General features: G+C 34.8%; 1 protein-coding gene across 1 annotated transcript in view; it reads left to right on the top strand.

The window, feature by feature from the left end:
• TRDN (triadin) overlaps positions 1-17,297 on the top strand; it is a 304,890-nt gene that overhangs the window by 186,395 nt on the left and 101,198 nt on the right. Inside the window, exons 13-14 of the mRNA XM_045843665.1 lie at positions 2,834-2,887; positions 4,878-4,907. Coding sequence (XP_045699621.1) covers positions 2,834-2,887; positions 4,878-4,907 — 84 coding nt within the window. The remainder of the gene's footprint in view (positions 1-2,833; positions 2,888-4,877; positions 4,908-17,297) is intronic.

The following is a 17,297-nucleotide window of genomic DNA, read 5'->3' as shown; positions in this document are numbered from 1 at the left end:
ATCATATACATACTTTACAAAGATTTTTGTCCTATATTTCAAGGACCCACCTGCACCATACATAGTTATTACAATACTGTACTTGACATCCCCAGGACTCTTTCGTGACTGTCAATTTGAAGTTCTTAATCCCTTCACCATTTCACCCTATCTGTATGGATCTGATGTGTTTTCACTCTCATGCAATTTTGGCTGTGGCCTTTTTAATGTTGTACATTTCTGGTCTCAGGGTTGACTCCCTCCTTAAAGCCATGCAGTTTTGAAAACTGAAATGCCAACACAAACAGATGTTATATCTGATCACCTCTGTGTGTATGCTCATAGATTTGGAGTCAATGTTTTTGTTGGGTGGAATGAAAGCTGGCAGACTTGCTGAAAAGTATTTGGTTTTAAACTGTTAATTTCTACAGAAATGTCATTCAAGTAATAGTGTGTTAATATATATTGACTTAAAAGCTGAGATCAGACAAAGAATAGAAAAATTTGAGGGATAAATAACATTTTACTCCTATGATCTTGAGATGTAGCTTCTTTAAAATCATCCCTTTGCATGTGGACATTGCCTGTAGAACTAACCCTTTAAAGTAACACCTTTTACCTGGAACAGTATCTTTCATGTATAGTGTGCATTAGCGGACTGATTTATTTTTAGAAGGCTGGGAACTAACGCAGCATAGGGAAGAGTCCACAGGGTATGAGCCCTTAAAACATGCTCACTCAGTGTGCACGCAGTCACACAGACAGGATAAGGGGAGGGAGGATGTGACTCTGCAGAGAGACGACCAATCTGTCATCTGTCAGGTTGCTCGCATAAGGAATCCTGAACAGTCAGGGGCATGATCTGCATCCTGATCACCGGGGGTGAAAGCAGCTAACAGAGGAACCAAATGATTGATGGCAGAAGTAAGACCTTGAGGAAAGCTCTCCATAATTCACAATTGTGTGTGTTGGATGGTCCAACAGAACCTCAGGTATAAAGGGGTCAGTTAGGATAATTAATCTGAAAAAACATAAAAGAAAATAGAAGATAGGAGGAAAAGCAAGTGTAACAATCCTATGACACTTTTACTATGACACTTTACTGATTCCAATTGTAAAATATTTTTTTTTAAAAAATAACATTACTCTACATTTCTCTGATATGTTGAGATCTTAAGGAGTAAGACATCTGAGTAGTTTAGGGCACTTTTGGTAATATTTTGGTTCTATCTTTTTATCCACTTTTTATTCGCCAATTATTTATTAAGTGCTTACTAAATATTAGCCTATACTTATAGGGTTAGAGTAATACTTAGAAATACATTAGTTAAGAATTCAATATTTATAGGTAAATCTTGACTAAGAATATCGAGACCACCTATTAGGTGTAACAAAGGTAGCACCAGAACGACAACTGGCATGGAGTTTTCTTCCAGAGAAGAATAAAGATTAATAATACAGACATCATAGGTAGAATGGCTTCTGAGCTTAACTCTGGAAAAAGATATTTTGTTTGGCAAATAAGTAGAGTAATAATGAAAATGATATGTGTGTATCAAGAAGTACTTTTTATATGAAAAGATAATAAAAATTAGCATTTTCATTAATAATAGCAATGACATTAATGAATAATTTTCTTGCCAACAGGCAGTGAAGAATTAATTCCAAACTGAACCTCTTCTATTTGGCCAAAAAATCATGGACTCTGTGCTTATGATTCTTTGCCAAGTTATTCTGTTGAAATCTTGTTATTTTTAACTTTAATTATAATTGTCATACAAGAGTTGGCAAACATAGGTTTACAGTTGTCAAATGCAAAACAGAGTTTATTATGGTATTATTGCTTATTGTATTATTTTATATATGAATAATTGTAAACCTACTTTTGCCCACCCTGTATCAGACTAACTGAAATGAACATTTTATGATAATTAAATAAGATTGAATATACATGTGTGTCAACTGCTACAGTTATACCTAGCTACTACATACACATAGCGGATCCTAAATAAATATGTGATGAATGAGTGAGTCAAGGTCAGTATCTAAGACAAATGACCAAATCTTCCTTCTCACATTGTTAAGTGGTAATTCAATTATTGAAAACTTAATAAAGACAATCAGGGACTACTACTCAATGAAATGAAACAAGCTATTGCTTTTTGAAATATTTATTTCCCCTTTTATCTTTCATACTAATTAAATAATGTTTAAGTGTTTATTAACTATTTTTTTATTCTGTTTCTTTAAAAAGAAAATTCTGAACAAAGGGGAAAAAAACAAGAAAATGAAGATAAGAGGAGAAAGATTTAAAATGTGTGAAACTAGCTCATTCTCTCACAATGCATTTAATGGCCCATTGTGCTGCACCGCCACCTCCCCCCCCTCTGCCCCTGCCACACAGCAGTGGAGGGAAAGGTATCAAGTCAAAGACAAAAGCTGGAAACTGGTTGTACTGGGCTTTATTCTCATGTTAGTCACTCAGGAACCTCAAAGAACCACTTTATGTCTGTGTCTTTAAAAAGGCTGGTTACATGGAAATAATTTACAAAGAATTTTAAGATTTTCAAATTTAGGTGCTAAACAAATGCAAAGTGTTCCATCATCATTAACAGTGAAGCAAAAACAGTTGGGGAAGTTTTATGTTCTGCTTTCCTTTGGTTTAGTCATTTTATTTTTGCCTCAGTAAGCCTAATTCTCTGCTCTCTTCCTAATAATTGTGTTCAGTTCTTAACAATGCTGAGTGTTTTCTGTATTTGATTTTGGATTTGTAAATTTTCTTTTTAAACAAATTTTCTTGCATATTTTTCTGACAGTACTTTATGTTAATTTTTGTATCTTTTCCCTTTATAAGAGCCAGGGAAAGCCCCTGAAACCAAACAAGGAACTATAAAAGTTGCAGCACAAGGTAAGCAGTGAAACACTAAAAATTCTTTTTTTTTTTTTACTTACATAGCACCTTATTGACCAAAGCGAAAGCTGTTTATTGCAGAATAGCACCATCTGCTGGATTATTAGAGAAAATATGGCATTGTTGCATGAAGATACACTTTCAAGTATTCAGTAATTGGAGAAAGCATGACTTTAGTGATGGGAGAAAGCATAACTAAGACAAATACCAAATTTGCAAAGGAACCACAGAAGGAACCTAGAATTAATATGTTGACTCCTCGTTTTGGGCACTGAGCTTTTAATTATAACTTCAAGAATAAACCATAGATTGATAGATGGATGGATAGAGAAATGATATATAGAAATATATAAATAATATACAAAATTTTCAGTGTTTTCAGTTAAACCTTCCAACAGTGTGTCATACTAGAAAAATCTGTCAGAATATTTTTAAATTTCTGATACTTCATCTATATACCAAGACTGAAAAATCAGTTTCCAGATTGATGACAAAGTAATCACCTTAGTTTTTATGAGACATCTGAGAAAATCTATTTTATAATTTACTAATATCTTTGGGGTACAAGAGTGGTGCTTTTTAAGAGAACTTCAGGAAAATATTGAGTCTTTAAGTCAACAGTTTGGGAAAAGTGTATCTTTAAAATAATTTTCCTATACAGTGATTTTTTAACTATTACCTGCAATCACCTTTCTTGAGAAAGCTATTCTAACTCCAGTGTTCCCAACTGAAGAGAATGGGATGCAATGAGTTTATGTGACCTTTATTCTCAAGCCATGAGTAGTAATGTGATGGAAGTAAAAGGAAAGGGTATAATTTTTCTGCCTTTGTTATTTATGGAAACTTTACAGAACACACTTAGGGACAAAAAGGGAAAACATTTATTGGAGAAAATCTTTATTTTCTCTCCTATACCACATTATACAATAGTGAACAATTATGGAGATACATTTAGGTGATAGCACTTTTGTTTCTGGGCAGAAAGCTCTTGTAGCAGACTTCTTAGCATATGACATGATTGCATCCTGGACCCAACTACATGCAAAATCGTGCTGGTAAATATGGGCAAAATGGGTTGGCTAATTGCCATTTGACTCAGCAATGTTGTTTATAAGCAATATATGCTAGAATGGTTAAGAGCTGTGACGTAAGTTTTAATTTTCTTTTGATCACCAGGTTGTTCAAGAAAACTGATTCTTTTTCAGAAGAGTTTTGATAGAGAATATAACAAATATTATGGGAGGTAGAAAGACAGGGCTAATAATATGATCATTTTTATGTTTTATATTCATGAAAATTCAGCTCAGAGAAAATTACTTAAGCAAATGACTACTAGCTCAAGGAATCATTACAGTTAAGGTATGTATGTTCTTGTAAAGATACACGATCACCTGTTTTGACTGAGGTTTCTGAGGTCACGGTGGAAATGGAACTATGAATTGAGTCAGGAATGAAGTGTTACTTCAGCCTCATAATAGAGGAGCTCAGGGGGAGGGAAGTGAAGAGATAATCTGGAAACTGCTTTTGGATTTGAGCGTAGGCTCTTCACTTTTATATCCCAACTATGTTGGAGAAGGCAGCTCAGAACTCATTCTTCCAGAATGAAGGATTTATTGTTGAATGAATAGTAACTTAGAATTTCAAAAGCTTGTTAGAAATATTCTTTTAAGGAAATTAGATGAAAGTGTTGATTAAGCAGTTTACAGATAAGAGTTAGGGCTAACCACATCCTTAGTAATTTGACTTCTTACTCATGTATCAATATATTTTTATTCATTTATGTCTTCATGTCTATATCTCAATTAAAAAATCCTTTTTATGGAATAACATTTTAGGTCATCCTTTTATTTCAGATTTGGATAGATTAATTTGTATATGGATATCTACTGAATTTATGAATACATGTAATACATTATTTTATCCCCAGAAGAATTTTGAGAAGTGGTCATTTGATATGTTTTAACACAACTTCTTATCCTTATTTCAGCAACAGCTAAAAAAGATGAAAAGAAGGAAGGTATGTTTTATGCAAAATTCCACTATGTCTTTTGTGTGAGCAGTTTAACAATATTCAGAGTTAGGTTTTGACTGCCATCTTGTCTGTATTTCCTTTGGATGACTGGATCTATTATACATGTACATTTTGCAAAAATGCAAAATCGTGATTTTTCTAGCTCACCTCACATAAAAGAGTGAACTATTTTTTTAAAACTAATTGTAATCTACTCTTTCTCAAGTTATAGAAGGTATATAAAACCTCTCTAAATTTTATCAAAGTTCAAAAATATGCAAAATATACACCCATTTTCCTATATCAACTGCTTATAACTCTGACACTGAAAGCAACTGATGTTATTTTGTTCTGTTAAGTTGCACACAAGTCATAGTCTATCCGCTGCACACCACTTCCTTTTGAAAGGTGTCCTGATGTGACAAAAGTTCCCTGCTGTGAAAAAAATGATGGAATTAAATAAGTGAGGAAGACTTTACTAAAAACTATTGCAATAGGGGTCAATTCTATTGCAGTAGGAGAAATGGAATTTTACTCAACTGAAACAAAAATGAGAGTTTTTAAGCTCTGGAGTGAGCTAGTATAAAGGTACCAGAGGATGTCAGCAGGGTTGGAGGTGGGTAGCCAATGTGATTAGGTCACCTGCGTCTGCTAACTGTTGCTTACTGAAGTTAGGTCTCTTACATTCCTACAGGGACTGGGAAAGAGGGGCACTGTCTCTTTTGATGACTACATTTCAAAGGGTTGTCTCATAGGTCTTAAGAAAGATATTTCTGGTTTTAGAAGATTTATATTTCAAAGGGACAGGGAAAGAATTTAAAATGCAAGCTTTCTAAAGTACACGTTCTAACAAAAGTGAGGTCAGGGCCTGTCATCAAGAAGAAACTGGTTAGGTTTATACTCAAGCTGATGGGAATGTTAAGGGCATCTCAGCCACTGTGATTCTGTTCAGAGAGATGTTTCTAATGCACCCTGAGAGCACTTAGACGAGCTCTCCAGCTACCACTACCGTTTATTAATCTAGGCTTTTTTTCTCAGTAAAAATAACTTGTGCATGTAAGTAGTCACTTCTAACTTTGCAACTGACAATTACATTCTGATTAGTTTTTATAAAACCTGAGAAAAATAAGAAAGCAAGTGTTGTATTTTATAATTAGTGTCCTTGGGATTACACATAATTATAATAACTTGGGAGTCACATTCTGCTTCTGGTAAACATGTATCTAACAGTCAATAAACATGAGAGGAAAAAACATTTCAGTTGGTTATTATTTGTTTAGAAAGAACAAAACCATAGTATCACAATAAAGTTAACTAAGACATATTAATATGTTTATTATCAAGAGACTGAAATCAGTATTAATTCCCCCATCAACACATAGCAAATAGTTCAGTGTATTTTAAAAGTTGTATAATTTATATGAGGAATGTTGTGTTGAGTATACAGAGACATTATAAAAAAAAGTAGTACGTTTCCATCACAGTTTTGGAGAATCAATCCTCAAAAATGCTCATATTTCCTCTTAGAAATAAAGAACAATTTACCATTTAATTTAGGTAAAACAGAAATGTTGACATTTATTATTTATTAATTTATACTCAAACAAGTATTAAAATACTTTTTGGTTTATAAAACCGTAGTCAAAGTAAAATTGTATACTTTAGTCTATCTATCATCTATCTATTTCATGTATACAAATATGTATATATATTTCTCATTGCTATGCTCAACAAAAGATTTTCTGTTACTATATGCTTCATTTTTTTTGAGAAATTTTCCATGTTCAACAAGCAATATTTTGTAGACCTTGGGAAGGTTTGCTTATGAAAAGTCATGTGTTCTAGCCATCATGACCAGCTACAAAATATATAAAAGAGATGCCCTGACTATTATTAATAATATCAGTAACATTACTATTATTGTTATTAAATTATTAGTTTCAAAATGTTTCATATATTATCTTTTATTTGGAAGATTTTTATAATTGCTAAAATGATTATATTTAAGAAAAATAGCTAAGCTAACTGCAATATTTTTTTATTGTGCTCAAAATATAATAGAATTATCTTAATGTTCAGCTACTTTAGGCAGTCATTTGATTTACGTTCCATGAGTTCCTATTTCTCTTTCTCTGTCTCCTCTTATATAGGGCAGAGCAGAATATAGACATAAGGATCTCAGTTTCTTACTTTCTATCAGCTCAATACCAATCACAGATACACGTATATTTTCCATAGGGACATGGAACACATGTTCCTTCAAATGAAGGAAATTTATAACAAATCACCAGATACCATTTGGATTTTCAACATTTATTTTACGCAAAGTTTATTTCTACTCACCTTCAAACTTTTGGGGTATAGTTCAAAGATACTAATTACATTCTTCCTGGAGAAAGAAAAAATGAGGAGGATTTTAGGAATTTAATTAGAATGCTCTTGAGAAGTTTTGGGGGTGGATTTTAAAACGCAGAGACAGAAGTGCATAACAACTGCCTATTCTCAAAGATGATCTGTGCATCGGGCCATGAAAGGCGTCTTGCATTAGTGAACTCTAAAGACTTGATTTTCATGTGGAGATTTGATCTCAAGCCTGCCTCATCAAGTCTTTTTCAGAAAAAGTAAACTCCCTTAACAAGGAAGACCCTTGGCTCCATGAACTTGCCCACCAATATGACTGTTTTTGTGAGTTTTGGCTTCAGAGAAACCATATCTTAGCCTGAGTGAAATGACATTATTGAATATTGAATGAGGTCCTGCTTTGACAAGCCCTTTTCTACTGAAGTTTTCCCTACACACCACTCTTTCTCCCCATTCAGACACTTTCCTCAGGCTTGATTAGCAAATATTCCCTGTTACTTCCCATTAGATTCTCAACATCTAAGTCCCCCCAAATTGTATTTTTCTCTATAAAATATGCTTATACCCTATTCTTCTTATGTAATGACCCCACTCTCTTTATAGGCACTGAGACTCAAATTCTGGCAAAGCTGTAATCTCTGTTTTACCTTTGCTCCTGAAAATTAGCCCTGTTACAGGATTAATCCATTTTATACTGTTAAAGAAAGGATCTATTTGGGAAGCCCAGATACTGTTACTGAAACAAGCCCCTTCCCCAGGGTCTTTCTTTCACTGTGAGTTCTTTGCCCACCACCCTTAGGAATTGTGGCTCTCAATGTCAGAATTTGTTGAAAAGGAAAGGAACTATTTATTCAAAAGTTATACAGGCTTAAAGTAATGGCAGAATGTCACAGTTAAATTTCAAAGTCCCGTTAAAACACCCAACAACACACACAATCTTGTCTCCCCTTGCTAAATCAAGCCATTCAGGGGTACTGAATCTCAGGAAAAGAAATAGAAGTCCATAGCCTAGCTAGATTCCCAGTTACTCCCAGTAAACCGTGCTCAGCTGGGCAGGTCTCCCACAGTCCCCAGCACCATTAGGTGTGTCACCGTGATCTCCAGTTCTTAATCCAAAACCATGTAGCACCTCCTCATGGCCCGCCAGAGAGTCCTTCCCTCTTGGTCTTGCATTGTCCCCCATTGCCTCCTGACCCACATGGTGGCCTGCCTTTTAGTTTAAACCCCAGCTTGGAACCTCCTCTGTAACCCCATTTTCAAGTCCTTCCTCAATTGGCTACACCTGCTAGCACTCTGCATTTTCTGCCTTTCTTGGCTGCCACAGTTAGTCTGGGCAGGTGTGGCCCTGTGGCACAAAGAGAACCATCTCCAAGCTCTTGTGAAGGTGCTGTAGCTGAAGAGTTGTCTTCCAGTGACATCATGAGTCAAGGTCATGCCCATCTTCCTAGCTAGCCTGCTGTTATTGATATGCAAAGTTACTCTCAATGGCCCTGTTCCATGTCTCCCATCCCCCACCCAGTCTTGTGTGTGGTGGGGGGCACTTTAGGGCCTCTTAGCCTACACCCCATTACAGTCCTCCATAATTCAAATTACCCAAACCCTTTGTTTAATCCTTCCTAAAACAATTAGAAGCACATATCTTCATTCAAAGCCTCTAGTCCCCTAGTTGAGACCTCACATTGGTATTATAACTTTCCATTTAAACCAAGGAATTATATGGTCAAGGACTTTTGGAGATCACTGAGATTCTTTCAGTGGTTCTGCAACATTAAAATTGTTTTTGTAAAATTATGAAGTCATCATTTGCCTTTTTAACTCTCGTGCTCCCATGACTACACACTGTTTTCCAGAGGCTTTATAATGTGTGATACTGCAACAGATTGAATATATAAGCAGATATGTAAACTCAACTGTCTTCTCAATAATCCACATATTAATGTGATTCAGAAAAGTGTCAAAGTAACTCATCTCAGCATTTTTTTGTATTTGAAAATGTATTTGTCCTACAAGTATATTATTCATGCTAACATACAACAGGTTTATTATTTTTAAATAACTATCTAAATTTAAATTGTTCTCAGCTTTAAAATTCCAAACATATATTGGTAAAACCTACATAAATAAAATCTGTCTGAGGTCCTTTAAAATTGTTAAGGATTTAAAGGAGTCCTGAAATAAAAAAGTTTGAGAATCGCTGACCTAAATAATTATCCTGCTTATGGTATTTCCTCTTCCAAAATATTGAACTGGTTTCATGAAACTTTTCATACCATTTTCTATTTAAAATATTTAGTGGCTCCACACTGACCACAGAATATAGTCTAAAGGCCTTAACCTGCAATTCAAGTCCCTACAGTCTGTTTCTTGACCTCTTGTCATGCACGCACCTTGGTAAAGTCAAAACCAAAGCCTAAATAGTGCCACCTGGAAAGGTGCAATGAGCCCTTTTGAGACTGAGACAATGGTAGTGAGACAAAGGGAGAGTAGCCAAAGGTGCCAGTTCTGCATGGTCCTTGTCTCACACACCGCATACCTGAAGAGAAGAGGCTAGATAATGCACACAAATTAGGAGCACTTCATTGCTGAGGAGCCAATCGAACTGCAGCCAAATGGTTTTATGATCTGCAGCTCTATTACAACAGGTTCTAGGAAAGAGAACCCTGGAGGTGATGAGAGGAAACTGTCTCATGACCGCTTCCCAGAGACATAGGTTAGCATGTGGGAGACAACCCCACAGCCTCTCTTCACAGACTCCTCCCATCCCCTTATGTTCCAGAGGGATCACAAAGCACCCTGTCAGGACTAAAATTAGCTGTGATTCAAACCTTTGCCTGTTTGGCCTATATGGATATGTACAAGAGCACCACATCACCGTGGGAGAGCTTTTACCCTAAACTCCCACCAAATTTCTCCCTTTATGTATCATACACTTCATCTATTCTAAGCCATTCTCAATTGTACATATGCAATGTGGTATCTTGCCTTTTTTCTGCTGTTATCATAACCGTGTTTACCCTTTCATTTTCCTCTATAAATAGTCAAGGTTTTCAGGGCTCTGAAAATTTCTCTTTTTTCTAAAGCACCTCTCTGACCCTTCCAATTACATATACTTTTTTCTTTCATTTATAATCATGCATCAGATGTATTATCTACAATTCCCTACCATTGCCTATGTTTTGCCACCTTGTATATCATATTACTTGCTCATTTTCCTTCACTCTTGTTGACTTCAAGGCTTTTGACTAAGGGGACCATGTTTAATTCACTTTTATCCCATACAGGGATTAACACATTTCCTCAGTTCATACATCACTCAACAAATATTTATTCTGTGGATTCTTAAGGTAACTATATAGCCACAAGAATTATGAGTAGGCACTTATTTTCACATCTCCACAAGGGAAATTCTTTATTTATTATTGGGAGTTATAAACCAGTGAGCTTTTTAGGGCTAGGAAATTATAATCAATTGTTGGCAATTTAATCTTAGGTGAATTTGATTACTAATGCTATTTGTGTTGCACTAACAGATCTCTCTAGATCTCATTCAGTTAACCTCAGCTTCTTGATGAATTTCCACACAGGTTATTTTCTGAAAGATACAGCTCCATTGAGAACTAGCCAGATTGGATATATTGTGTTTTTCTATAACTAGAGTGAGAGCAAGTGGAGTAAAATGTATGTGAGAATGGGTCCCAAGTTCTAAGGCTTCAGAATGGAGATTTGAAGAGGAATCACGCTAAAAACAAAGCAAAATATCTGGTGTTGTAAATGAGTAATATGTCAATTGGATAGGCTTCACAAACTATATGGGGCTACATTACCATTAAATATATTACCAACTACATTACCAACATTTTAGACTACCAGAGAGTTCATTTTTCCCTTCAATGTCAGTGGGTATTTCATTTCTCTCTGGCATCACTTATGAACAAAATAGATCATACCTGGTACATGACTAAAGATGAGTGACTGATGAATGAAACAGATTGCAAACACATTACTGCTTTTAAATAACATCTGCTGCAGACTTTGGTATTCTTAATACAAGACTTATTCAGATATGGGGCAGATGGTCTTTAGGGAAGTGTAGTCACCAAGTAAGTCTTTATGATATGTTTAATCTGTTTCGGCAGAGTGCTGAGAGGGCATAATGAAGTTTAATAGCATTAGTATTAATGGTTGGTACTTAATAGCTCTTCAGGGTCAGAATGTGATCTTTCTATTGCAAGCATTACATTTTTTAGTTGCTTTAGCATTTAACTTGTATAAATCTTCTATTCTGTTGGCTCCTAACCAAAAGACATGATTTTGGATGCCATTTTAAGTAAATTTTACTATGGCTTACAGCAAATGTAGTGAACTTTTTAAAGGCTTAGTTGGTTATGTCGTGGCTTGTTATTCTTTACATTTCAACTCCATGAAATATTTTTTAAGTGTTTTACTTTACTGACCTTGGACTGCATATTATTTTTCTTTCATTTTAGTACAATTGATACCTAGTCCAATAGATTATCAATTTTTTTAGTGAGGAGACAGAAAATTGATTTCAAGTAACAGACATTTTACAGATATGCGTATTATATTGAGCTTTTCCACACTTATCCCATGCCAGTATCTAGTTAGAAATTGGGGTGGGAGGGTTGGAAATAATCTTGTCATAATATGCCTCATTTCCATCTGTTTCCACATTCTTCCTAAGCTTTATTTCAATTGTATTCCTGAACAACTCTGTGCTTACCATGATCTGGGTTTTCCATATTGGCTTCATTCTTCACTCAAAAATTTACTCATTGAGTATCACATGACCTCTCAGGCAGCAGAAATCCTGCTCCACTATACTGGCACTAAATGTGTTGAAAAGTCAAGATTGCCATTGAACTAGCCACTTCTTTCTTTCAGCTTCTATGCTGTAAGAATCCATGTCTTCAATTTCTGAATACTGACTTCGTATCCTGCTACTTTGCCAACTTTGCTTATTAGGTCAAGTAGTTTTTTGGTGGAAACTATAGGGTCTTCTATATATACTATCATATTGTCTGCAGATAATGACATTTTTACTCCTCCTTCCCAATTTGGATGCCTTTTATTTCTTTTTCTTCTCGGATCGCTGTGACTAGAACTTCCAGTACTATGTTGAATAAGCATGATAAAGGCGGATAACCTTGTCTTATTCTTGATCTTAAGGGAAAAGCTTTTTTTCCCCATTGTGTATGATGTTGGCCACAGGTTCCTTGTTTATTATATTGAGGGATGCTCCCTCTAATCCTACTTTGCTGAGAGTTTTTATAATAAATTGGTGTTAGATTTTATCAAATTCTTTTTCTGCAACTATTGATATGATCATTGTATGGGTTTTGTCTTTCCTTTTGTTTATGTGATGTACTGTGTTTATTGATTTGCAAATATTGTACCATCCTTGCACCTCATGCATGAATCCCAGTTGATCATGTTGTATGATCTTTTTAATGTATTGCTGTATCCAGTTTGCTAATATTTTGTTGAGGATTTTAGCATTTAGTTCATCTGAGCTTGTGCTCTGTGATATTCTTCCTTTGTTGTGTCTTTACCTGGATTTGGAATTAAGATAATATTGGCCTCTAAAAATGAGTTTGGTAGTCTTTCCTCTTCTTGAATCATTTGAAATATTTTGAGAAGAACAGGAGTTAGTTCTTACTGTTTTTTTTTATTTTTACTGTTCAAGTATAGTTGTCTTTATTTCTCCCCACCATTCCCCCACCCCAGCCATCCCTACTTCCCATCCTCCATCCTACTGCCCTTTGAGACTTCTTCAAATGTTTGGTAAAAATTGCCAGTGAAGCCATCCAATCCAGGACCTTTGTGTGCTAAAAGTTTTTTGATTACTGATTCGATTTCAGTAGTTGTTACCTGTCTATTCAAGCTTTCTGCTTCTTCTTGAATCAGTTTTGAAAGATTGTATATTTCTAGAAATTTATTAATTTTGGCCATGTTGTCCAGAAAATGATGACATTTTTGTGCACCAACAATTTACTGTGAGAAAGAGAAACTAAGAAAAAAATGTGTTAACTATAGCAACAAGAAAAATAAAGTACCTAGGAATAAATATAACCAAGGAGGTAAAAGACCTGTACTTGGAAAATTATAAAACACTGAACAAAGAAATTGAGAAAGATACAAATAAATGGAAGCTTATACTGTGTTCATGGATTAGAATAATTAACATCATTAAATTGTTCATATTACCCAAAGCAATCTATAGATTCAACACAATCCTTATTAAAGTACCAATGGCAGAGTTCAATGATCTAGAACAAATACTCCAAAATGTATATAGAACCAAAAAAGACCCCAAATAGACTCAGTAATCTTGGGAAAGAAAAATAAATTAGGAAGGATCACAATATCTGATTGAAAAAAAAACCACTATAGTACAATGCCACCATAATCTTATACCAGCCTGGTACTGGTATAAGAATAGACACATAGATCAATGGAACAGAATAGAGAGCCCAGAAATGAAGTCATGCCTCTATAGTCAGTTAATATTTGACAAAAGGGGCACAAGCATAAAATAGAGTAAAAATAGTCTCTTCAATAAATGGTGTTGGGAGAACTGGACAGTACATGCAAAAAAATGAAACTAGACTACAAACGTACCCCATAGACCAGAATACACTCAAAATGGGTAAAAGACTTAAATATAAGTCATGATACCATAAAAATCCTACCAGAAAACATTGGTAGTGAAGTTTCAGATATCCCGTGTAGCAGTGTTGTTGCCTATATATCTCCTAGGGCAAGGGAAATAAAAGGGAAAAATAAAGAAATGGGACTACATCACATTGAAAAGTTTCTGCATGGCTAAAGAAACCATCATCAACATGAAAAGGGAACAAACTGTATGGAAGAACATATTTGCTAATAATACATCAGACAATGACAATCTCCAAAATATATAAAGAACACATATTACCCAACACCAGGAAGACAAACAATGCAATTAAAAAATGGACAAATGGCTTCAATAGACACTTCTCCAAAGAGGACATAGAGATGGCCAATAGACATATGAAACAATCCTCAACATCACTAGCCATCAGAGACATGCAAATTGAAACCACATTGAGGTGTCTCCTCACACCTGTCAGAATGCCGTCATTAATAAAGCAACAAACAACAAGTGCTGATGAGAATGTGGAGAAAAGGGAACTTTAGTGCACTGTTGGTGGGAATGCAGACTTGTGCGGCCACTGTGGAAAATAGTATGGAATTTCCTCAAAAAAATTAAAAAAGGAACTGCCTTTTGACCCAGTGGTTCCACTGCTGGGAATATACCCTAAGAATACAGAAACACCAGTTGAAAAGAACTTATGCACCCCTATGTTCATAGCAGTGATATTTACAATAGCCAAGTGCTGGAAACAGCCTAAGTGCCCAGCAGTAGATGAGTCGATCAAAAACTTGTACATTTATACAATGAGATACTATGCAGCAGAAAGAAAGAAGGAACTCCTAACTTTCAGGACAACATAGATGGAACTGGAGAGTACTAAACTAAGTGAAATAAGCCAGTCAGTAAAAGACAAATACCATATGATCTCACTTATAAAAGGAATTTAATGAACAAAATATACTAACAAGCAAATAGAATCAGAGACATGGATACATAGAGCAAACTGATAGTGGACAGAGGGGACAGGGAGCGGGATAGTGATGGAAAGAAGGGGGGGGTACTAATCAAAGAACATGTATAAATAACCCATGAACATGGACAACAGTGTGGGGACTGACTGTGGGGGGTTGGGGTGGGGGGAAAGCTGGGTGGAGAAAGGCAAAAGGGGAAAATTGGAACAACTGTAATAGAATAAGAATAACAAATAAATTTTAAAAAGAAAAATAAACTCATTTAAATGAACCTCCCCCAAAAAAGAGGGTGAAGAAGAATAATTGTTGAAAAAAGAGACTTGATTTTAATTTTGTATGATGAACACACAATAAAATATATAGGTTATGTATTATAGAACTCTACACTTGAAATCTATATGTTTATTACCCAATGTCACCCCTAAAAATTAATAATATAAGTGAACAAAAACTGAAAAAAAGAATCCATGTCTTCAAATAGAAATAGGCACTGTATATTATTAATATATTATTAGTTATATGAATAAGGTGATATTTGTTGTGTTCTTATATAAAATTGTTTAACATAATATTCTCTATATTTCTGAATTACTCATGAAGGAAATGAATAAGAATATGTTAGCTAAGCATATACGTTCTACATGTCAAATTTAGCCCAATCCATTATAATTCCTGATGAGAAGCTGAATAGCAAGAAAAAGATTGATTTCTTTGTGGGGGAGGTGGTGAATATTAATACAGTCTAGATTTTTTTTACTGTGCCATGCTGGACACAACCATGTTTAAAAAAGGTTTGCCCAATAAATAAATGTTTTGTTCCCAGAATTTATCATTTTGAAAAATAAGGCTTGCTTGTTTTTCCTTTATATGTGAAACATATCCTCATTACAGAAAAAATATAAATTCAGAAAGATTGAAAGAACATTGTTTTAATGACAGTGTCTTTTTTATAGTACCCTTACTGTTTAGGATTAGGGGTGTCCAACCTTTTGGCATCTCTGGGCCACACTGGAAGAAGAAGAGTTGCCTTGGTCCACACATTAAATACATTGCAACACATAATCACATAAAAAACCTCATGATATTTTAAGTAAATTCACGATTTTGCGTTGGGCTGCGTTCATAGCCATCCTGGGCTGCATACAGCCCACAGGTCGCAGGTTGACACCTCTGGTTTAGGTGGTGCTATTTAATATTCTCACTATTTAGAGGTGTAAAACAATGTCATGAGAAAAGCATATTCTTATATATACTTTCATAGTAATTGCAGTTTTTCATTGGAAATCTAGAAGTGGAATTGCTACATCTAAAGCATGCACATTTTTATGACTTTCTAGATTCCTTCCCAAGTTGTTTTCCTGAAAAGTGTTTCCAGTTTATAATTAATTCTATGGAAATAGGTTGTTCTTTTTATTACACGGTCAGTGTCATTTGTTGGCATTTTTTCACATAACCACTCAGTTGACCATCTAACTGTCTTCTGTGAACAAACTGCTATTCGTTGTCATCTTCAAACATTTCGGGTCCATCACTTCATTGTGGAAGGAAAATCATGGTACCAACACATCGCTGTAAGACACACAAATCCATTAACTTGCAAATGGTTAGTGGATGTTAACTATTCTAAGTTCCAAACCATATACCCACCAGCCAGAAAAGAGTTTACCTATCTTGTAAGTAGCAATTTGTAGTTCATTGTTCTGATTATAATTTCACTAACTCAGAGAACTTAAAAATTCAGTTACAGAAAAGGTAAAAGAAAGAACACAGAATATAAGACATAAAATATTCTAAGCAAAAAATCTAAGTTAAGATGCCTCCATCCTAAAACAAATAAAGTCAAAAACCTCTTTATTTTAAAGTGATAGGAACAGATAGTTTCATGGCCGATATACTGGAAATAACAAGTTTCTCAGATCAAAGCTGAATACCGAAAAGACCAAAAATAAAACAGGCATCTGCCAACCACTGAATACATGTTACTAAATAGCGGTTACTAAGAAATGTGCTCATTAGTAACCTGTGAGCCAACAACCACCAGTTTACTTTCCATTGCAATAGAAGGAATTGAATGTTTACATTGGAAATGTATTGCTTGTTCAAAGAGAGTGCAACATTTTCACCTGGGCTGCTACAGATTGAAAAAATGAAGGAATTGAAAACTCCTGGACTCCAACCCATGTTTAGGAAAACAGACCACATATTTGCTTAGTTTGACTTTCTGTGAAAAGATTATTAGCTTCAGTGGGTACAATGTAATATCTACAAATTGTACATCAATAGTCTTTCATATTTTTCTATATTTTATATTTCAAAAGGTTTCCCAACTTCCTGCCCCATTCTAATATTTATCCTCTTAAAATTTTTCTTGTTAAGCCAAAAATTAAAAAAAATATATATATATATATC

The sequence above is a fragment of the Phyllostomus hastatus genome, unplaced genomic scaffold (assembly GCF_019186645.2).
Source record: "Phyllostomus hastatus isolate PE091 unplaced genomic scaffold, TTU_PhHast_1.1 phas_contig_40, whole genome shotgun sequence".
Lineage (NCBI taxonomy): Eukaryota > Metazoa > Chordata > Mammalia > Chiroptera > Phyllostomidae > Phyllostomus > Phyllostomus hastatus.
The sequence above is the reverse complement of the archived record's forward strand: the minus strand, read 5'-3'. Positions and strand labels throughout refer to the sequence as shown.